This window comes from Candoia aspera, chromosome 3 (assembly GCF_035149785.1).
Source record: "Candoia aspera isolate rCanAsp1 chromosome 3, rCanAsp1.hap2, whole genome shotgun sequence".
Classification (NCBI taxonomy): Eukaryota; Metazoa; Chordata; class Lepidosauria; order Squamata; family Boidae; genus Candoia; species Candoia aspera.
The window spans coordinates 20,483,163-20,505,962 of NC_086155.1; the positions used below are offsets into that span (position 1 = coordinate 20,483,163).

The window sequence follows — 22,800 nt, forward strand, 5'->3', positions numbered from 1 at the left end:
TTCTTGCAAAGGAGGAATATATAAATCAACTTCAGCTTATGCCTGAAAATATCCCCCTGTATCTTACACACCTCAGCCTATTAGCACAGTGACAGGCCTATGATTCACTGCTTTTTTTAAAGCTTATTGTAATTCCTCTAGAGCTCAGCACCCTCCTCCCAAGACAGCCAATTCATTTAAACCTTGGTAGAGGCACTAGGGAAGCAGGAGCAGCAAAAATAAAAAATGAACATGCATAAATGCAATTACAAATTAATAAACTATGTTTAATTTGGAAGGAGGGGCTAAAAAATTAAAGCAGAAGGGATACCATTTAGAACAGCTGTTTTTTCCCCAATAGAAAAAATGGGCTTTGAGAGAGAGAGAAAAATGGGGCGGGATTGAACATCAATAAACCAAGTATCCCAAGCATCTTTTGTAAGCAAGCTGCAACGTTGCTATAGAATAGATAGAGCTTTCTTCCAAGTAATCATTCGTACATATTGAATAAACTACAGCTGATTGAAATCTTCCCTCTGCCATGACCTCACCAAATGGCCATAATAAATATTTCCGCCTCATTTGCAAAAATCGGAATACAGTAATACTGTTGCAAAGAGAACGTTATGTTAGAAGCTTTAACCCTCCAGATAAGCACCAAACAGAATAGCTTCTGCGTACGTGCAGAGTATTTTTTCTTCATCGGTCTATATCTGCAATAAGAATTTGCTGTTTTTACCCAAGGAGCCCGCAGAGGATCCTTTTTTTGAGGGGGGGGAGTAAGCCCTTCTGACATCCCTTTACGCTACTGCCTCAGGAAATGAAAAACCATCACAGTTCCCTTAACAGGACGAGGAACCTCCCTGCCCTTGGAAGTCCTGCCCCATCCCCAACGGGTGGACGCGATAAAGGGGGAAAAGGAAAAATGGAGAGGGGCAGCGATCGAGGTGCTCGGTTCACGCTATCTCGTTGCCAGCCCGAGTGACAGGCGAGGCTAGCCAATCAACAGGCTGCTTTTGCCGCGGGTGAGGCCCAGGAACCAACGGGGGCACGCGTAGGCAAAAGGAGGCAGGCCAAGGTAGACGCAGCAGGTTCAGAGGCACCTCCCTCCGCTGCGCCGTGGGCCCGCATTCGCGACCATCTCCCTAGACTCAGACGTTCAACCTTCTCCGCGGCTTTCTCTCCCGGCGGCTCAGAGGGCCCAGCCGCACGGAAAGGGACGGTGGATCGCGCTCAAAGGCTTGGCCTTACCTGACGGGTCCCCTGACAGCGCGAGTAGCAACGACGGCAGCAACTCCTCCCACGGCTCAGCTTCACATTCAAACCTCGGTGAGACGGCGCGGCGGCGGCGACGTGGTGACGGCACCACGCAGGATGCGGCGCCAGCTTTCCCCCGCCTTCCCGCCGCTACCAATCCACAAGCGGCTCTTCCAAACAGCCAGCCAATCACGGACGCGCTGGTTCTGAAACCAGATGAGCAGAGGCCTTCAGGCCAGGGGCATCCCAGAAGGCCTTGTTGGGTGGGGAAAGCTGTGAGGAACTTTCGAGGTCCCGTGAAGGATAGGAAGTGCCGAGCCGTGATCGTTACGGACTGAGTTTGCGTTACACGCTGGTCCACAAATTGGCCAACCACGTTTTAGCCTGACGTTTGTGAACCCTGCCCCGTCGGCTGGCTTATGGCTTACTGGACTAGGGGGAACGATGGGTGAGCAGAGCATACCAATACAGCCTGGTGTAAAAAGTTTTGTTATTTCCTAGAAAAATACTACTTTCCATACTGCTCTCCTTCCCGCTGGAGTGGTTTATGGAAAATGAACAAAGGAAAACAGTCTTGCCTTAAGAAGCTTCTTAATAAAGGCACTCAATAATTTTTAAAAATCTCTCCCCCCCCAAAAGGTGATAAAACCTTGGGAATCAGCCATTGAAAACTGCTCAATTAAAATACAGCCTGGTTATTATCCCGTAAATTCCCATGGGAGAATAAATCTTACTTAAAATTGTTTAAAACTTGACTGGGCCCAACTGTAATGGAAAGAGTACTAGGATTAGGACACTGCCATCCAGAAGGCTCTACTCTTGGCCAGTGCACTAGAATCTACACCCATGCTGGGACTGCAAGACTTAACTAGCGGATCTTATCACATGGGACGAGTAGTGAGAGGGAAAGGCCTTTACAGTATCTACTGGAGCCATTTATGGCATTACATGCTAATGTCCACGCTCTGATTTGAGCATGAAAGCTCAACTAGTGCAGCACTTTAAAGATTTGTGTTATATGTCCCAATTTAGCTACCTTACTTAACAATTGGGCAGCCCTCTTATGCACCAGCTGCATCTTGAAGGGTAGTCCCATATTAGGTCACATTGAAGTAATTCAGTTGTGAAATAGTCATAGAAGCTAGGCTGGTACACCAACCAAAATTGGCATAAGTCATCCTTGTCACTGAGGTCACCTATGCCTTTAGCTTAAAGGTTGGAATCAAGGAAAGATCACTTAACTATACACAATTTCGGAGACAGTGCTACTTCATCTAAACTGTCTGCTTTCCCAGTTCCTAAGGCCAAGAATTACTGATTCATAACACCAGTCTAATCAGGATTCAGATTTGTTGGCTTTCATCCAGTCCAGAACTGCCTTCAAGCAACTGTAAAGCACCTGTACTGTAAGGCCTCACTTGAGTCAGCTGTTAAGAAAAGGTAGACTTTAGTGTTATCTGCATATTGGTGAATTCACAATCTGAATTCCTAATCTTAACCCCCTCTCCCCAGTGGCTGTTTGTGGATATTAAACAGCAGAAGAGAATGAATTGCATAGGACTTACAGGAAAATCCTCCAGCATTTTTTCCCTCATATTGGTCCACTAGATGCCTCTCGGTTGCCTGTAATCAGGAGATTGAGACATGTGTCATGCTATGTATTGCAAATCACTTTCCTATTGTAGCCAAAAAGATTACATGGATGTATACATAAAGTCATCAAGTTGTGTTTATTTTAAATATTATCCTAAGAAGATCTGTCACCATTTCTGCTCTTGAAGTTCTTACCATTTCTGTAAGAACTTCAAAACTAGTTGGCTGCCTCTTTGCGTACATTTTCTTACAGACTGTAAGAGCTCTAAAGTATGGCTCTGAAGGCTACCAGATTGGCTGGCTTCAAAAAAGGGTTGGGCCAATTCATGGAAGTCATGGGGATCAACGCCTATTAGCCTTGATGGCAGAGTGATAGCCTTTGAAGGCCATCTGCTGGGAGTCTAATAGGCTTCCTTGTGCAGTTGACTAGCTGTCGTGAGAACAAACTGCTGGATTAGATGGGCCAGGGGTCCAATCTAGCAGGGCACTGCTTATGTTCTTATGGATTAGGAGGAGGTAACATACAATTAATTCATTATTCTCTCTCTCTCTTTCTCTGTATATATATTACAGTACTTAATAACTTGCCCCAGTCCTTGAGTGGTGTACAGTATCAAGCAAAAACAGAAACATATCCAGATCAGTATTAAAAAAAGAACAATTATGAATCCCAAGAGAGGAGCCCAGAGTCAGTCAGCTGAAAGTAAATGAAATAAAATAATTTTGTTCATAGAATTGCAACAACATGGGGACTGCACGTACCTCTGGGTATATATTATAAAGTGGGGTCTATTTCAGAGAAGTCTTGCTGTTTCATTTGCATTCCATGAATTTCACAGGGCAGGGAGCTTTCAGCAGGACTTCTCTTGATGATGGGGTGGATGGCGGAACTCAATTCTAGCAAGACATTGCCTGCTGTATCCTGATGCTGTGCTGTTTAAAACTTCAAAGGTAACAAGCATTGCTTTGAATTGGTTCTGGAAGCCTTCTAGCCACCAATGCAGGCTGTCCTGCTAATAATCTTGTGGCTGCATTTTGTACCTGCTGCAGCTTCTGGGTCATTTCCAAAGGATGCCCTATAGCACATGTTGTTGTAGTCCGAGTGGTGATCAAGGCACAAGTTACTGAGGTCAGAACGTCTGACTAGCCGAAGCTGGGCAAAAATCCTACTTAGCTATGACTTTCACTTGCTGTTTAAGCAGGGTGATCCCCAAGTCATGAGCCATCTCCTGTGAGAGGTCACTTTCCTACAACTCTAACCCAAATGAAAAGGATACAGATAATCTGCTTCGCCTAGGATCCTCCGTAGCTGATTCCCTATCACCTCAACAACTTTCCTTAAAAAGGAAAGGTTGGAGATGGGGTGAAAGTTATCAAACATAACTGGATCTGGAGATGGCTTCTTCTGACTTCATGTGTTGTGTGAATCTGGCAACTGTGGTTTATTTATAACAGTGCTTTAGTAAAGTAAAATTATATCCTGTCTCCAGTCCCTCAGAACTAATTGCTGATCACAGGCCTAGAAGAATTTAAAAAATCACCATTGCCATGGTATAGTACAACCTATTGAGTTATAATAAGCCAACTGTGTATCTCATAGTCCCGATAAAGAAGTAGGATTTCAAATCTCAGGTTCTTACCAGCATTATCATCTGCAACTTTTGGGGTTCCATAGATTATAGAGTATGTTCCAGTATACAGTGGTGCTTAAAAGTTTATGAACCTTTTGAAATTTCAATATTTATGCATAAATATGTCCTAAAACATGACCTGTTTTCCACATAAGTCCTAAAACTAGATAAAGAGAACCAAGTTAAATAAATGAGTCAAAAACATTATGCTTATTCATTTATTTATTGAGGAGAATGATCCAAAGCTACATATTTGTGTGTGGCAAAATTATGTGAACCTTTGCTGTCAGTAACTGGCGTGCTTCCCCACCCCCAGCAGCAATACAGGTAGCCCTCACCAACGGTAATTGGGACTGAGAACTCTGTTGCTAAGTGATGTGGTTGTAAAGTGCAAGGGCACATGACCACACCAATTTACAATGGCAGTTCCAGCAGTCCTGGTTGCCAGGTTGCAAATAGCAATCGTGTGACCGCAGGGCACTGCAACGTCATAATTGCGAGCTGGTTGCCAAGCATCTGAATTGCGATCACGTGATCATGGGGACGCTGCGACAGCTGCAACTACGAGGACCGATCTTAAATCCTTCTTGTTCAGCACCATTATAATTTCAAACAGTTGCTGACTGAGTGGTCATTAAATGAGGACTACCTGTAACTACTACTAAATAATTCCAATAACTGTTGATTGGTCCTGCACATCAGCTTGGAGGAATTTTACCTCATTCCTCAGTTGAAACTGAGGGATGTTGTGTGGAGAACAGATCACATTTTAGATCATAGAGCTTCCCCCCTTATTAACTGGCCAGAAGCTACACCTGTCCCAGGAAGTTCTAAATACTGAGCATATAACCTATGTTTCTGTTCCAGAGCCTTTAACAGTACTCCCTGACAAGGTGATAAAAGTAGTTGACACAAGCTTTTAATCACAAGGTAAAAAAAATTAAGTTTGATGTTAAACTTTATTTACCACCTGATTAAAGCATGGAATACAACATTCTTCATAATATTTTATATAAAAAACTTTACATAGCTTTTGTATTACAGTATATAATTATGCTATTCTCTCAAAAATGTATACATCCATCGGGCAAGGAATGCTTTTCATTAACTTAATGATATTAAACATACTTCATAATAGAAGGTCTCTTAAGAAAAAAAGTAGCTTATAACTAATTTTAAGCATTATATAGATAAAACATACATTTTGCACAAAGTATATTTTATTTAAAGTTGCAAAGAGATATTCTGGACAAAAATATCAAGACATTTAAAGACTTGCACCTCTCACAAATCAAAATTTTCTGTTTTGCTTCAAGCCAAGAATCACATCACATCATCTGATTGAACTGTATATACTGAGGGACAAATTTCACTGGCAATTTATAATGGTTTATGTTAACTTCAGTGGGTGTATAACAGTGGTAAGTGAATTATTTTTTTAAAAATGCAATGCACCAAACACTTAAGCAAGTTTTAATTCAATTTTATTTATTTTAAATGTCCTTTATGTGCAAATTTGCAGACTTCAAATAATTAGGTTTTCAGCCTCATTCTGAATTTGTAATAGGGATTTGAATGGGCAAACTTGTACTGGGCTTGGTATTTTAGAATATACATAATACTATCCCTCCCTAAACTCTTAAGTGATATAGACATGAAAAAAAAAGCTGCTTGTTCAACCAGATAACCCAGGAAGCAGTCAAATGGAAATTACTTTGAGAATGCTGCTGATGGGCTTCTTTCTAGCCCATTTACTGTAAAATACTTCCTCCAAGTATTTCAAGTATTAGATTACCTACCACTCCTTACAACTTTTTGCACAGTATTTTCAATGTCTGCAGCATGACTTAACCAGAACTTAACTTTTCAGAATGTAAGAGTTCTCTATGAGAGTGATGTTGCAATGCTGAATGACTAGTGGGGCAGGGTTGTACATTTTTACCTGTTTTCTTACTACTATTTCTGCACTCCTGTTCTCCTTTGGTTGAAATAATAGGGTAATACTTTGTCTGCTATCAGCAGCAGCCAGAGTTAATAGTAATCGAAGCTTCTATTTTAAATTAGTGTTGCAAACCTGATCTGGTAGGAATCAGTGTTGTAAACCTGCTTCAGAAGGAATCTATTTCACTTTTATCACAATTGCTGCTACTGCAGGCATAAAATCAAAGCATAGTTAATGCTGACAAATGAAGGGGAGATTCATACCAGAAAGGGAAGAGGCAACTGCAGCCTGACATGCAAGTCTAAGGCTTACTACTATTGCTAAGAGATCAACAGCAACTGCACGTATACCGGAATTGTGTGTCACACAGTTCATCTTGCATTGGTTTCATGATACAGAATTCCATTATGTAGCCAGCTCAAAGAACATTTCGTGAGTGTTTAAAGAAGTGACACAGAAAACTGTATGTTTACCCTGCAGAACCTGTTCAATTATCTGAGCTCAAATCAATTACTGTGGAAACTTCTAGGGAGTATTCCTAACATCATTACAATTGTCCATCTGTTTGGTATTGCCAAAAGAGCTGTACTGATGCCCACAGTCATTATAAAAACACATTGAAATAATATATGTACCATTATTACCATTCTTCACAATCTTCAGGAACATCACAAAGAAAGGCTATTATGGAACATCTTCAAACACATGCGCACAAACACACACACGTGCTACCCTTCATGATAATTACATGGTTATTAGATTCCCACCTATATGTTTTTAATTAAAGTCTTAGACATTTGAAAATGTAACTGTTGGCTGCTAAATAAAGCTTTCCTAAGGAAATGAATAATTTAATACTACTGACTAGGCTCTAAGTTTTATGGTCAGAATATTCTATATATAAGTAAAGATCTCACAAAAGAAGCTTCTTCACAGTGCTTTACATTGCAAAACTTTGGAAGATAACTATTGTAAACCCTATGCATATTGCACTTACTCAGATTTTGAAATGTCACTTGCAGTGTTGCCACACTCCTTTAATGAAGTCAAAGAGGTGCACATCTGAACAGAAAACATTTGACCAAAAAAAAAAAAAAGGATGGAGACCAAGCTGCATTTGTAGAACATATTCATACCAGAATTATAGCAATGGGAAAAAAAACAGTCCAATTAAAGAAGAATTCTGGTCAGTACAAGGATTAAAATTACATGATACAAAAATAAATGATTTTTTTTCAGTATGTAGTGAAATGCTGCTTTTCACTGAAAACATAAATAATTAAATAATCAAGCTAATGTTTTGCTACAATCCTTTCTAATCAATCGTTTATATGTTTCTCAACATATTTCACAGAAGACAATATTTTGCACTTGCTATGTACAAAAGTCTTTGGTAGAGAAATTAAGTGTCAGAAACTGTTTTTATGTCTATGAATTGCCAAAAAATATAAATAAGTAAAACTTACACTGCTTTACTACTGAATTACCTTGAGATAGTGCATTAGTATTTATTTAAAAAAAATCCTGCCATGGTAGTTCCCCAGCTGTAAAATGATGGCAGTGCGAACAGCCAAACCCCATTTATAGAGCAAGAAGTTCCACTTCTTCTACCACGCCTGCCATCTTGGATGGAATCTTTTCAGGGCCTTTGCTCAGGGCTGCAGCCACCCACCTACCATGCCTCCCTGCTCCCCACTTAATTAACACTTTACAGTTCATGCTTGCCAATAAGAGTAAGAACAAAATATGTTGAATACTTTTGGATTTTTAATATATTTGGACAGAAATCATCTCCTTCCTGCCCTCTTATAGAAACGGTTACATTATTACAACTATACAGAATTTTCCTGCCATACCTTACGAGACTATTTCTTACTGGGCCAAGAATAGTAAGAGCTGGTCTTACAATAATTGTGATAATAAAAACCCTCCTTGGACCCAAATTCAGAAAAGCCAATAGCACTGAACTGATACAATTGTGACTTTGCTTCTTATTGGCCCCAAGCAACCAGGCTTCCTTAACAAGTACATGTGCACCTATATATTAATAAATCAGGTGGTTCCAATAGGAACCAGACTCTTTTGTCTTATACCACTTATAATAATAAAGCATTAACCAAGCCATTAAAACAACCTTAACTCACAGTTCGGCAGCAAAAATAGAAATATCTGAAAACACATTAAAGATAGACGGCTTCTACCCAAACTTTAATCTGTACATTACTCCAAAAGGGAAATAAGAGTATAAATTTTAATTTATTCAATCAGCACTTCAAAATTAATCCAAGAATTTGAGTTTGTCATTTGCTTATTATTTAATAATCATTAGATATTAATAATCAGAAGCATCTTTCAGAGCTTTCAATCTTCTTAAACATTTAAGTCATGAGAGAGGCAATAATTGAATTAAAAGGCAGTGTGAATTGGTTTTCTCCTACACTTTCTGGGGAGAGTGTTTCCTTCATAATATATTTTACAGATTGCTTTATTGATAGTAACCTAGTATCAAGGGAATTTTCATATGATGAAAAATTATTAGCCTTAGAAAACATACAGTGCTGCTCTGAAAATAATGTACCACTTACATTCTGCAATGTATGTCAGAACTAGCAGTAAGGGAGATAGAGATAGACTGCTTTGGATTTTAATTGGGTGACTACTTATATTACTGCCTAGTCACCATCTTGCTACAGGCTTACAGAATAGACAGCACCAAACCATTCAAATGTATTGATAGAAGAGACAGCACCAAGTCATTTTCAACTGTATGCATTCCTGGTGGAGAAATGCTCCAGCCAATTTTCAAATGAATTTTTACCCTCTCAAATATTTATTAATACATTTGCTAACATCACAAACTTATATAAATAGTATTATCTCACAGAAAGTTTCCATTCATTAATTATTTCCAGCAGCTTATGGGCAAATAGCTGGAAGGTATTAAGAGGGAACTACTGCAAATCGACTTGAGCAGACAAGCTGAATGGTAAGAATGACTTGACATTTACTGCAATAAATTGTCAAACGTGAACAGCTATTCCTATAGGTCAGCCAGAATAACAACAGTAATGAAAGAGCCTTCTGAAATACCAGTTTGATCAATATAACCCTGCTGCTCCCATTATTGTAGTTTCTTCTTCTTTGGAGACCTATCAGTTTTTCTTTGCTGTGTTTATGCTTTCATTCTGTGAACTTAGCATGACTCAAGCTTTGGTAAATAGCAGTCATAGAACTACCATGCAAGGGGATGAGTCCCTGTTGGTCGCAACTGTTCTTCGGGAATCCAGATTCTGAACACTACGCCTATGCGCAGGAAAAACTTCCTCAGCACAGCTCGGAGTTCTGGGATCAAATCAAACTGCATTATTTCACATAAGTAGGGGTAATATGTCGATGCATGTGCTTTAAACTTGGGAGGAAAAAGAGGAGAAAAAAAAGTAAGCAATCATACAAATCAATTCCTCAAAAAAGTAAGGTTCAATTGAAGGTACAGTTCCCATGGTCAGGGAATGGCACTGCAATATCCACATTTAAAAAATATGCTTCTGCAAAGCTTACCCCACATTTTGATGCTACCACCAAACCATTTACTAAGAATTTCCTCAAAATTCTATCTACTGCAGGGACAACCTACCTCCCATTACACTTTCACCTGGCCACTAGAATGCCCTTGCTTTGATTATTTTTTACTGTCACTGTCAAAGAGTAATGTATACCTAAGCAGTGAACCTAAATTGGCCCCAACCAGCAAAGGGCCTGAGTCCTGCCCATCTTGGATGTGCTGCCCTTCACACATGTGAAGGGGGCTACAGCAGCCTGTAAAAATTCGGTGTTTCCATAAGAAACTAAAGTAAAAATCTTTTCTTACCTTTTCATCACTGACTTTTAGTGTTTTTGTTAAAAGTAGCAACAAGAGATTGGTCCAGGCCTCTCGGTGGCTTTCAGAATTCACAGTGATAAAATAGGCCAAAGCTTCACTGCACACACTAGAGAAAAGAACATGTGAACATTCAGAACCACAGAAAACAGCAAGCACATCAAGGAAATAGCTTTTGCTAGTTCTCAAATCAGCAGTGGTTTTCAGATGCATACTTGAAGCAAGAGGAGTGGAAAGTGACAGAATACCAACAGTTTTCAATATTTAATTTTTTAAAATCTGGATTATGGAATTCAGGAGTATTGATATTTTTTTAAACTGGCATTTAATAGGGTTTCCATTCTTTTCAAGAGTAATTTAAATAGCCTCAATTAATTTCAGAGTTGTTTTCCACTGCCATTTTCACTAAACTAATGGAAAGCAGATGCTAACAAAAAATATATAGATACTGAGGATAATGATGTTTGTCTACTTAACAAAAGTTGGTCGGTCAGTGGAAAAAGTAAAATACGTAATAAAAAGAGATGGGCAAAATGCTCTATCACAGAACATTCAAATTTGGACACAGAAAGTCTGTCAGAATAGTATAGTTCAGGATTGGGAAATTCTATGGCAGCTTTAATAAGTTTTTTTTTTAATCTGTTCAATTGTGTCCCGTTCTCGGAGACTGCCTGGACAAGTCCCTGCAGTTTTCTTTGGCAGGTTTTTTCAGAAGTGGTTTGCCATTGCCTTCTTCCTAGGGCTGAGAGAAAGTGACTGGCCCAAGGTCACCCAGCTGGCTTTGTGCCTAAAGCGGGACTAGAACTCATGGTCTCCTGGTTTCTAGCCTGATGCCTTAACCACTAAACCAAACTGGGTCTCAATAAATAATTATTTTTAAAAAAATATCATGGGGTACATATATCAAATTGCTTTCACATACAGATTTCCCAATTGCTCTTAATGAAGGATCAAATCTGAACAAGTATTCCTTTGCATGCTTTGTTTAAGCTCCTTAATTAAAAATGATGTTGACAGAAAAATTCTGTGTAGGCCCTGAAAACCTGAAGAAATAAGCTATTGTTGGAATTGTCATCCCAATATTACTTTGAAGGGTAGAAACAATGCTTACTTCAGGAGCCTCTCTTGTATAGCTTCCCAAGAATCTCTGCGGTTTTCATCAACATACATTCGGAAAAGAATTCTCAGACAACAAGCCAAACTGCTGGTCTCTTGTTTTAAAAGGTTGGGCTTTGATTTACCCTTGAACCCTGGAAATTAATGACATACTGCTTAACACCTAAAAGGACCTTGAAATCAAATCTTGAAATAACCTAAAATAACTGTACATCTGCTCCAAATTTATTCCCTGGTCTTTCAACCTGTGAAGTTCTAAACACATATTTCAGTGAGTGCAACCCTAACAGCAGAAACATTTGGAGCTGGGTACAGTTAACCCTCCCCCCTTGCCAGTCTCTTCCTCTTAAGTGGGCTCTTTCAATTAAAAAAGAAATATTGGGTTACTATAACTTTAATGTAGAGTTTAGCTATAGCTGGGGTATCTGTGGTACTCCAGATATTGTCAGACTCCAAGTTCCATCAAACTCAACTAGCATGGGCAATCATGGTGAGGAATGCTAAGAGCTATAATTCAGCAATTTCTGGAAAGCCACAGATACCCAACCTCTCCCAAGCTGACAAAAGACCAAGTGTTTCTTCCCCATTCTAAAGGCAAGATACATGCTACTGCTTTGGCTTCAGTTCACCAAACCTAAGGATGACCATACAAGAAATCTCAAAATTCTGTGTGATGAAAGAAAATGAACAGGTATACACTCATACAACAGATGGGCAAATTAATGGCACCTACACATAGTCCTTGCTTAACAACCACAATTGGGACTAGAATTTTGGTTGCTAAGTGAAGTGGTCATTAAGCGAATCCAACCCAATTTTATGACCTTTTTGTGAGTTGTTAAGCGAATCACTGTGGGCGTTAAACAAACCACATGGTCACTGAGTGAGTCACATGGTTCCCCATTGGTTTTGCTTGCCAGAAGCCAGCCGGGAAGGTTGAAAATGGTGATCCCATGACCATGGGACGCTGCAACAGTCATAAATGCGAACTGGTTGCTAAGCGCCCAAATCATGATCACGTGACAGGAGGGACGCTGCAACAGTTGTAAGGATGAGGGCTGGTCGTAAGCCAGTTTTTCCAGCACTGTCGTTAAGTCCGAACCATCACTAAACAAATGGTTAAGCGAGGACTACCTGTAGTCCATGTATTCCACCTACAAGTGTTTGTGTGCCCTCCTCCCAGCAATAATGAGCCCTTGGGAGAGTGCTGTATAACAGAATTTCCCAGCATTCCATCAAAGATCTGTTTGGGATGCTGCTGGACAATGCAATTGTAGCAGGCTTGCAAAAGGGAAGGGGAAAGGTCACTTCCCCTATTCTCACTGAACCTACAGGTATGTATATGAGTGAGTTTGTGTGCCCATACACATGCACACATGTAGCCCCCAACACAGTACCTGATATGATCCTCTGGTTCAAAAGGGTTGTCCACCTTAGCATGTACTGATCTTTAAATAAGATCACCAGCAATGTATATTACATAGTACGATAATATTCTACATTAAATATTTAACTAACTAGTAATTCCATGCCAGTAGACAGTTTAGATTGCAATTTAAACTAGTGTAATTGATACAATAATTTTCTAACATCATTCACCCTATTTTATGTTTACCTGCCCTCCATAGGACGGTCCTTTGTTCATAATTTGAGTTGAAAGCTTTTGAAAATGAATGAGACTCTTGCAGACAATCCAGTAACTTGAACAGATGTTGGGAAGACATGAATTTGTACATTCCCTGGTCTTCAGTGTCAATGTGTATATCTGTATCTAGTGTGTCTCTCTAAAGAGGAAATTCAGTGACAGGAAATATTAGCTAAGGAAGCAGGTTACAAGGGTTTCTTCTCAAACTTCAAAGAGTATTACATAGTTTCCACAAAAGCTTTAATATAGCAGACCCTAGTTTTGATCTTAACTCAAATGTATTTGAATAGATTAATGTCTTTCCACATGTACACAGTGCAAGCAGAGAATGCATGTCAATCAAAGAAGCAGGTGTCTTACCTGAGCAGCAGCCATATGTTCAGCATCTTCTTTCTTACTCGTTGCTGGGTAAAACACTATATTATCAATTGTCTGAATCAATTCCAGCTGGACCACACATTTTATGAGGAGGCTGGCAAAGAGTTTCTGGTCTAAAATAATATATCATTATATTTAGATTTTACTCTAAAAAGAATATAATTTTCTTACTTCAAAGCCACTGCCTTTATCCCTTTCAACAAGACTTCTTAGCTAGTACACACTATGCATTTGTTTCTAGAGATTCAGGCATACATGATTTTCCTCTGCTACTGTGTGGTTAGTGAAAATGATTATTATCTCTAAATAGGTTCCATGCCATTTATTTTAATGTATCTTTAAAAAAAAACCCAAAATAGAATTGTATCACTTGTACATGTAAAAAACAAACTTGGTTGTTACTGTATGGGCCTTTTAAACTCAGGCATGAAATTAACCAATCAAATGGTGGAAAGAAGGCAACCAGCATAATTTGATTTTGAGAAACTGTTCTAACTATCGGTTCAGCCAAGGTGCTGTAGATAATACCCTGTATTGATTATTTATTGAATGATACAATCTTTATACCATACCAATCAAGTAACTTTGGGCAGTTAACACTAAAACATAAAATAACTTACAGTAATAAGTTACCAACGTAATATAGCTAAAATTGCCAGGGACCATCATCTCAGATCAGAAATTTGCTTTAAAAGAAGAGTTTTCAGAGCCAAGGGGCCAATCTTATTTCTCAAGACAGCATGTTCCAATATTCTGAGGGTAGCCACAGAGAAGCGCTGCCTTCTGGCCCACATGCCTTTCACCTCTTGTAGTGACAGGACCTTAAGCAAGTCCTTCCTTATAGCACTTACAGGTCAGGCAGAATCATGGTGAATAAAATCATTTGTAGTGGATTGCCATAATTGTTTCTACAGCCCTTTTAATACCATAAAACCAAATATGAAACCAAGAGAGCAGCAGTGTCCAGAACTGGACACAGCTGTTGCTGCAAACATAGCTGCCTATCTTAATTTGCATTGAGGATTTACTTCCCAGATGGCTGGAATGAAAATGTATGCATCAATATGAACTGCAAACTTACTTGAATAAGGGCCACCTTTCCAACTGTCATCTGTGGGATTTGAAAACTGGCTCTGCCCTCTTTCTGAAGCATTTTTACTACTTAAAGACTGGCGATCCAGGTCTACCTCCTAATAGAAAATATATCTGTGTTAACTTTTTTTACACCTTAGTCACAAATCTCAGTTTCAAGACAGTTTTAATTCTTCAGACATTTCATAATAAAACTATACTGTAGCTGCTCCTTGTCATTATTTTTCCCTTGTTTATGTCATTAATATCTTGAAATAATATATCTCAGAAACAACAGAAAGATGAATATTCTTGTAATTTTTATTTCCACATTAAATGTCAGTAAACATGAAGCTGTCGCATGCACCTTTACTAGGTAAGAAACTAGAACACATACCAGCTGTTTTTCAGACGAATCATCTTCCATTCCTGCTGGCCTCCATATCAACAAGCTTCAAAAAAGAAATGCTTAAATCAGATATACTGCTGAATCTGAAACACTGGCATACTCTACATTTTAGAAATACACTCACACATGAGGAATAGTAGTTTTGAAGATCTCTAGCATACAGTTGCAGGTTTGGTCCCATACTTCAGGACTGAATTTTTGCCCATTTAATATTACCAGGCTTTCTAAGCAGTTTGTACCTGATCGAGCCAGCTGTTCATTATCTACAGAAAAATGAAATCACAGGTGAAAGCAAGAACATTTATGATGATAACATCAGAGAGTTGTACAGTTTGAGTTGACAACTAGTTGTGCTGTGAGATAATTCCTAGTAGAAAGTAATAAACCTATTGCAAAACTGGATAATAAGTTGATAGTACACTAATGAGAAATTGACACATGCTCTCTTTCCCCTCCAAAACAGTTCCCATGCATTTGGCTACCCAGTGTTCTTCATATATTCATACTAATGCAAAATCATGGTGATTACTAACCATTGATTTCCCTGAAAACCAGAATCCAAAATCCATATTAAAACTTAAAAAAAAAAAAAGCTATACTTACATTCCATTGAAATTAATGGAACAAATTACTCACAGTTTTCAAGTCTGGATTTTTTTTAATGAACCCAACTAAAAACCAAGCTTGGCTGCATAAATCCATTCCACACGCACCCCTGTACCCCAAAACTAATCATATAAAAGAAGAAAACCATGGCTAATGTTAAGAAGCAAGAGGACAAACTGTTGCAAGGAACAGAAGGAAGAAAAGAAAACGTGTCCTATTCCAAATCTGATAATAGCTTTACAGGAAGCTACCATGATCTTTGCGCCAAGGCAATATGTTTGCACCCCAGCAATGCTGTGATATGGAAAATCTAAACCAAAAGATGCATGCATGATTCTTGGTGTGAGCCTAGGAATGTTAATGCCCCACTGTCTTGAACATAATGACTCTCTGGACTGAGACATCAAGGGGTGAAAAAGAGCTCAGAAATAATTCCTTCCTAAAAGGGGAAAACGGAACTTAGCAACACTGCAAAAGCCATTCCTTCTCTCTCTTTATTGCAAGAAACAGATCTGTAGTTAATGAGTTCATTTTTCAAATAAGAATTTAATTTTGCAGATTGATTGCAAACACAATACTTGAACAAAAGGCTGATGTTACCCAGCCACTCTATAAAATTTGTAAAAAATGTTTAAAAGAACACATGCAAAACTTAACAAGTGACGTAGCATTTAAAACCATCTCCCAGTTTACTGAAAGAACAATGCTATGTAATAAAGAATCTTTGAAAGATGCAATAAGGAAGACGTATTTTTATCAATACAATGCCACAAATGCAGCATTAGTTAAACAATAAGCTTGTACTGTTCTTTTTCACACAGAATATGCAGTGTATTAGTAAAAATACTTTGTCTTTTTCAAAAAATAGGGTTTTTTTCCAGAGTCATCCTTTTTAGAAATGCATGGAAGTACAAAGGAAAAAGAAGATGAATTTCACACACAGCTGCCCCAAAGATACTCATTCAGAATAAAGTGACATATATGTAAATAAGCTACCTTGTTTTACACACCAGTGTAACTGTGTAAATATGTCAGCAAGAAGAATTCCATTCAGAGCTTCATAGAACTGTGTAAATACATCGCAGATTGCATAAAGTGCATGATTACAGGTAGTAGTCATCCATTCAGACTTCTATGGAGAGAAGAATCAAGGGTTGTATTTTTCTGATTGCTAACAGGGAAGGGTTCTGATTATATAATAATCATCATTTTTTTAAAAAAATGAGTTCACCTTTGTTTACAGATTCACCTATCCTTATATCAACATTTAGACTGCAAAATTCTAAGGACCATGACTTATCCTTTTTCAAAAAGTTAGCCAGGGAAGCACCATATACTCTATGTGCTGCCATGTAAGTGGTAACTGGAGGGCCAACTGAAGAGCAGAGTGCCTGATATTCCTCTTCAGCTTGACAAAGATTCAAGGGCTAAAACGTGAAAACCATCACTGTATCCTTTCAACATACCACATCAAACGAAGTGTTTCCTAGGGATCTGATTGGCTGGCCAGTTTGGGGAACCTAGGCCAGCCCTTGTCAGTGCACCTGGAGTCAATTCTATTTTGTTAGGCAAAATGGGCCTTTCCGGAGGGCAGCAGAGCTGAGGAAGCCCGTTAAAGGAGATGGAATGTTGAGGCCGTCCGCTGATCGAGGACAGAAGGCGGGGGCTTCTCTCTGACGCAGTTCCCTTGTGAGGGTGGTCCATGGGCTGGGCTGTGAGCTGGGGAGGAGGCTTCTATTCTCGGGCTTAGACCGGACTGCAGGGCGGGAGGGTGTCAATCTGGGTCTGATGGAATTAGGCAAAGAGATGCACTGGGCCTGACCATGCTCATATCTAAAAGACAGGCAGGAAAAGAGGGTGCAGCCTCCATTTTGTTTGTTAGCTTGATTTTCTCCACTAAAAAACCCTTATAACTTAGCTTATTCTAACCAGTTGCCTTCCAGACATTTTAGAATGCAACTCTCAGAATTCCGAATTTTAGAACTCTGCTGACTGGGGATTATGCAACTAAAGGTTAACATATGGGGAAAATATCAGATTGAACATTTTAATTTTAAAGCCTTTCTTTTCTCAAACAAATCCCCAGAAATGTATAATTTTATTTGACTGTTATTCTTGTTTTAAATAACTTTTTAAAGCATTCTAAACCTAATTGGATGGTATAACATTGCTTTCAATACCTCTGTTTGCAGCTCTGGAAGTTTCATGTTGTCAAATATCCTAAACACAATTCGAAATAGATCTTGCCACCAGTGCTTTTCAAAGGTTTGGCCATAGCTCTTCATGATTTCAAACATAACTGTTAGTCCCCTACAATGTGAAAAAAACAGCCATCACAAATGGTAAAAAAAAAAAAAATAGCAAAAGAAGAAACTTAGCATAATGGAATTTCTTCCCAATGCCCTGAAATCTAAACCTGAAAACATTTTCTTTTAACTAGTATCACTTTGATTCATCTGTTGGGGAAAGAATGAAGGGAAAATATTTTTTACTAGCAATTATAATCGCAACAGTTTATTACCTTGTTCGCACATCTAGCTTGCACCGATTGATGATACAAGAAAGTTCGAACAAAATAGGGAACCATCCTCTAACCCAAACCCTGTCTCCAGGTGCGACATTCATGTCATCACTTGTATATTCTCTCAATACCTGTGAACAGATGAGAGCTGGTAAATCAGTACAAATACAGAAACCACTTAATCAGATCTTGCTGCAAAATTGAGAATTGCGGTAAATAAAATCAGAACGCATTTCAAAAAGGACTTTAAACACAAGCATGTCAATTTATGCTTCACGATAAATTCACATGTCCACTAGTAACACAAAATTTAAAATGCTGCATATTTCAATATATTTGAAATAAGTTAGGACGGGATTTTTAGGTTTCTTAAACTCATATTTGAAAATATATTATTCACCAACTAGGAATATAAGCTGATAAATCATGAGAATTATATTCACCAGCTAGAACTGTACATATGTAAGTTTAAACTCAATAATGGCAAGCTTCTTTTAAATGAAAAATCAGCAAGCAATGGTCCTAAAAATTAGCTGGAGTGTTCAAGAGGGAAGAAATAATATGGATATCTCTAAAAGATCTCTTGAAGTATTAATCTTAAGTCTAAAAATTCCACAGAAATACAGATTAAGAGAAATACCTGTGGTCTTTCTGAAACATATTTTGCACAGTAACGAATAAGTCTGATTGCTTCCATACTGGTATCTGGAAAGGCAGCATTACAGGCAAACTCTGATAAACATTTTACAGCATCCTGGAATGAATCTATGGCTGCAGGAAAGTGCTGCTGAAAGATAGTAGCTGTAGAAGAAAATAAAAGGAAAAACAAGCCACTGTTAAAATTACATCTGTCCTCATGGATATCTTGGGTAGCTGGTACCCAAGAAATCAGGTGAATTAGGATGTAAATTACATTGCTACAGCAACATTTGACCCTCTACATAATAATAAAAAGTCAAAGAATTGCAGTTCTGAAAGCTGAGCAGCTACACCAAGCCTGCTTAACTTACAATCGGATTATGTGGCCCAGCAAGTAGACAGGCATACTGGAGGTCATGACACAGTGGCAGTCAAGTAAAATATTAGTTACAATGCAAATGTAACAGTTCTTTTGTCAGTGAATTCCCCTGTAGGATAACCTGAACAGTCTGAAGAGAACTGCCCTCCCAGCCCACACTCATTTTTATACTGGAAAGACAAATGAGAAATATGTGTGAAGTATGTATGAAAAAGAATTATTTCAAATTTTATTATTTCAACTATATAAAGATGGTCATTATCGATTTCTTTTGACATATTAGTTTTCGTAACGTTTACTCACTAACTATATGGGCTGTTGTCTGGAATGCCAACTCCACAATATTCCCATCATGATCAGATGCTGCTTGATGAAATACTGCAAAGATATTTTTCCACCCTGAGCGAATATTAGCAGCTTGAGAGTTCACCATCTGAGTAATACAGCGGATTACCATGTCCCGAATTGTTGGGGATCTAAAGGGAAAATACTACCTTATTTGAGGACTTTTTCTGCATAGTATTAATAATTCTAGATAGGCACAAGAAAACAGATTTACATTTCAAGATATGTAACAGACCTGTTTTTCTTCATGATATGCTCAAAAGGCCTCAAAAAGTCTTTCTGAAATCGGAAATTGGCTAACTCTCCCTTTTCGAGAAACTTCATTGACAGTTGCCTCAGAGAATCAACTGCAAAAATTGCCACATCTTCATTAGGATTGCAACCAACCTATAAATGAGAAAAACAGGAATTCTCTTAAAGAAGAGTAATCCCAGGTAGACTGGACTACTGAAATCCAATGCTTTAATCTGTTGTAAATGTCTTTGACTTTAGGCAACAGACATAATCAGAGTGAGTCCAGAGCTGAAATTCTCCAAAAAGGATCACCCTAATCCTGAACTTACATCTTTTCAGGAAATGCTGTTGATTTATGATTTATTCTACTCTCATCAAGGTACAAGTATGACAAACCTAAGTATTCAAGCCTAAATAATCTTAAAAATATCAGTACATTAAGGCAAATACATATAGAAGACAGACAAAAATCTTCAAGAAACAAAAAATAATATAAGCCCATTGTAATATAGACTCTCAAGTCATTGTAATTATGGAAACATTTGTATATCCTGTATAGTTTTACATGCTATAAAAGTGACTTTTCCATATACAGTAATTTAAAAGCTTTTAGCACATTAAATTCTTTCTTGCCCTTCTTGTAGGGCAAACATCTTCATTACAATTATTCATCACCCTATGAGATTGAAAGTTATGAATTACATTATTGAGGCTATGTCAGAAAACAAATATATTTTATTTAAATATATTTTATATACTGCATCCCATTTAAAAATCCCAAAATAATTTACAATAAAATTACAGCCAACAGACATTAGATATCTATACAAGTAGTCTGTAATTTTGCCCATCTGCCATGTACAATCTCCAGGTTGAGAGTCCTGAGTCCCTGCAAAGTTTACTGGTACCAAATTGATACTTTCTGTCATGCTTGATGTATGAGCTGCACAAAGTATACTATGATGATTCCATGTCAAGATTTTATAATGCAAGTTGGTATTCCATCTGGTGCAACAACTTGCCACAAAAACTATATGAGTCTTAAGTTGATACCAAATTAATTTTGGTATCTAAACTGTACCAAATAAGTTTTACAATGTTTAAAATCTAAAATACCTTGTTAAAATGATCTCCAATTACATGCCATATCCTGGACCACTGTAGCCTAATCCTATTCATGTTATAATAGGAGATTTCAACTATCTTCTGCAAGCTGAACATGCGGGGATGGTGAGGGGAAGCCAGCTCATCCATGGAAACAGCACATAACCATCGAACAAAATCAACTGAAAGTTTAAGAAGTAAGACATGTAAAATATGATATGGCCCAGTGCAGTTATTTTTCATTTGAGCAGATTTTTTCAACATACCTATTGCATTTCCATCTAGTCTAGTTGAACCAGTGAATATCCTATGAAATAAGCAGAGAAGCAGCATTAATCCTCAACATACTGAATATTAGGAGAAGCTCATTGTGCAATACTGTATTTGATTCTAGATTGAAGAAACAGAATTTCTATATGATATTCTGAGAGTGCTTCATGGAACTTCCTACTGATTACCGAACAGCTATAAGTTTAAAGCATTATATGGCATTTTGTGCTGGGGAGGGGAAGACTCAATAACAGTCATGGCAATTTCTCTAAGGTTAAATCTCATCTTTTGACTGAAATCTAACCTCTTTCTTCAGCATCATGGACATGTTGAGGTTTTCCTACTAACAGATTAAGCTGCTATTATACCTAATCATTTGCCCAGGTGAAGGGGTTGTATTTGATTGTCTCCTCTCACGGGCTTCATGCAAAATAGCCTGGGGGGAGGAGAGGACCTGCCCGGACTTGTTCTCACTTCCTCTTTTTGTCTCTGCCGGCAATGTAGCAAGCAAGGCTTGCTCCAAAGGGAGCTAAGTCCTTTAAATGTTTTGCTTTTGTTTTGTTTTCTGTATATAAATTATTTTTATAGAAATGCTTGGTGTGTGACTTTTTTGACCTCTCCTGGGCTAAAGGCTTTCCCAGCATCTGCCAACAGGTTATGTGCCCAGTAAAACCCAGAGAGAAAAGAGAGATCAACTCCACACCTCATGCACAATTTAAAGGCAGGTAGCAAAGACCTGTGAAGATTTTCTTTGGAGCCACCTGGAGATTTTCCAGCAACTGCCGGTCTGCAGGACTTAGAAGCTAGCTGAGGTGACTTGCAAAAGAAGGAGCCATGGCTACCTCCCAGCCCTCAGCGATGCCTCTGGAGCGCCTATCAGAGACCAACTATTTGAATTGGGCCCTGAAGATGGAAATGTATCTTCGCAGAGAGAATCTTTGGCTGCCAATTGGTGAGCAAACCCCCCAAAATCCCAGTGCTGAATGGCTGAGACAGGATGAGCGGGCTAGAGCCACCATTATCTTGGGAGTTGAGGACAATCAGCTAGTCCACGTGCGAGGCATGCAGTCTGCAAAGCAACTTTGGGACGCTTTGAGAGACTTATATGTAAAGGCAACAGCAGGGAGTAAAGTTACTCTGACGAAAAAGCTGTACAGAGCCTACCTTGCAGAAGGAGATAGCCTTCCTGAGCACCTGCATTATATTCAGCAGCTGTTTGTTGAGTTGCAGGAGAGAGGCATGGAATTTACACCTCTCACAAAATCCTATATCCTCCTGTCCTCACTGAATGAAACGTGGGACACGCTGATTTGTACCCTGGAGGCTATGCCTGAAGCAGACCTCACCCTATCGTATGTTACATAGCGCTTACTCTCTGAATGGGAGAAGAGAGAGGAAAGATCCCCCCCCCATCTCTTCTGGAAAGCTGCAAGACCAGAAAATGAGGGAAAAGAAGGGAAAGGAAGCTGAGGCCACAGCGCTAGCCAGCCAGCGATGCTTCACCTGTGGTTCAGCTGGACATTTGCAAAGAGACTGTGCCATGAGACCCAAGAGTAGAAAGACAGAGAAGAAGAACACAAGGGCAACACAGAAGAAGGCTCTTCAGACAATGCAAATTGCACAGGTTGCTGAGAAGGGTAATTCTGATGTATGGGTGTTAGATTCTGGGGCCAGTTGTCATTTATGTAATTGTAAAAGCTCTTTTGTGTCACTGTCTAAAACTGAAAGACAAAGTGTATCTTTGGCTGATGGGTCTGTGACCAAAATTATGGGACAAGGTGACTTGTATTTATCCTGCTTAGGA

At 38.7% G+C, this 22,800-nt stretch overlaps 2 protein-coding genes across 3 annotated transcripts in view; both read right to left on the reverse strand.

The window, feature by feature from the left end:
* Window positions 1-1,341, reverse strand: part of CSE1L (chromosome segregation 1 like) — a 34,481-nt gene extending 33,140 nt beyond the window's left edge. Inside the window, exon 1 of the mRNA XM_063297086.1 lies at window positions 1,231-1,341. The gene's annotated coding sequence lies outside the window, so the exon portion shown is untranslated. The remainder of the gene's footprint in view (window positions 1-1,230) is intronic.
* Window positions 1,342-8,151: 6,810 nt separating this feature from the next.
* Window positions 8,152-22,800, reverse strand: part of ARFGEF2 (ADP ribosylation factor guanine nucleotide exchange factor 2) — a 49,651-nt gene continuing 35,002 nt past the window's right edge. Inside the window, exons 24-39 of one of the 2 annotated variants that reach the window (XM_063297088.1) lie at window positions 20,993-21,033; window positions 20,739-20,908; window positions 19,624-19,775; window positions 19,347-19,519; window positions 18,666-18,826; window positions 18,026-18,156; window positions 17,685-17,814; window positions 16,501-16,636; window positions 15,023-15,161; window positions 14,887-14,941; window positions 14,500-14,608; window positions 13,401-13,531; window positions 13,011-13,179; window positions 11,391-11,529; window positions 10,271-10,388; window positions 8,152-9,811 (exon numbers count right to left, since the gene is read on the reverse strand). In XM_063297088.1, coding sequence (XP_063153158.1) covers window positions 9,635-9,811; window positions 10,271-10,388; window positions 11,391-11,529; window positions 13,011-13,179; window positions 13,401-13,531; window positions 14,500-14,608; window positions 14,887-14,941; window positions 15,023-15,161; window positions 16,501-16,636; window positions 17,685-17,814; window positions 18,026-18,156; window positions 18,666-18,826; window positions 19,347-19,519; window positions 19,624-19,775; window positions 20,739-20,908; window positions 20,993-21,033 — 2,131 coding nt within the window. In that variant the 3' untranslated portion in view covers window positions 8,152-9,634. Of the gene's footprint in view, window positions 9,812-10,270; window positions 10,389-11,390; window positions 11,530-13,010; window positions 13,180-13,400; window positions 13,532-14,499; window positions 14,609-14,886; window positions 14,942-15,022; window positions 15,162-16,500; window positions 16,637-17,684; window positions 17,815-18,025; window positions 18,157-18,665; window positions 18,827-19,346; window positions 19,520-19,623; window positions 19,776-20,738; window positions 20,909-20,992; window positions 21,034-22,800 lie in introns of those variants that run through there. The other variant, XM_063297089.1, reaches the window with a different exon arrangement.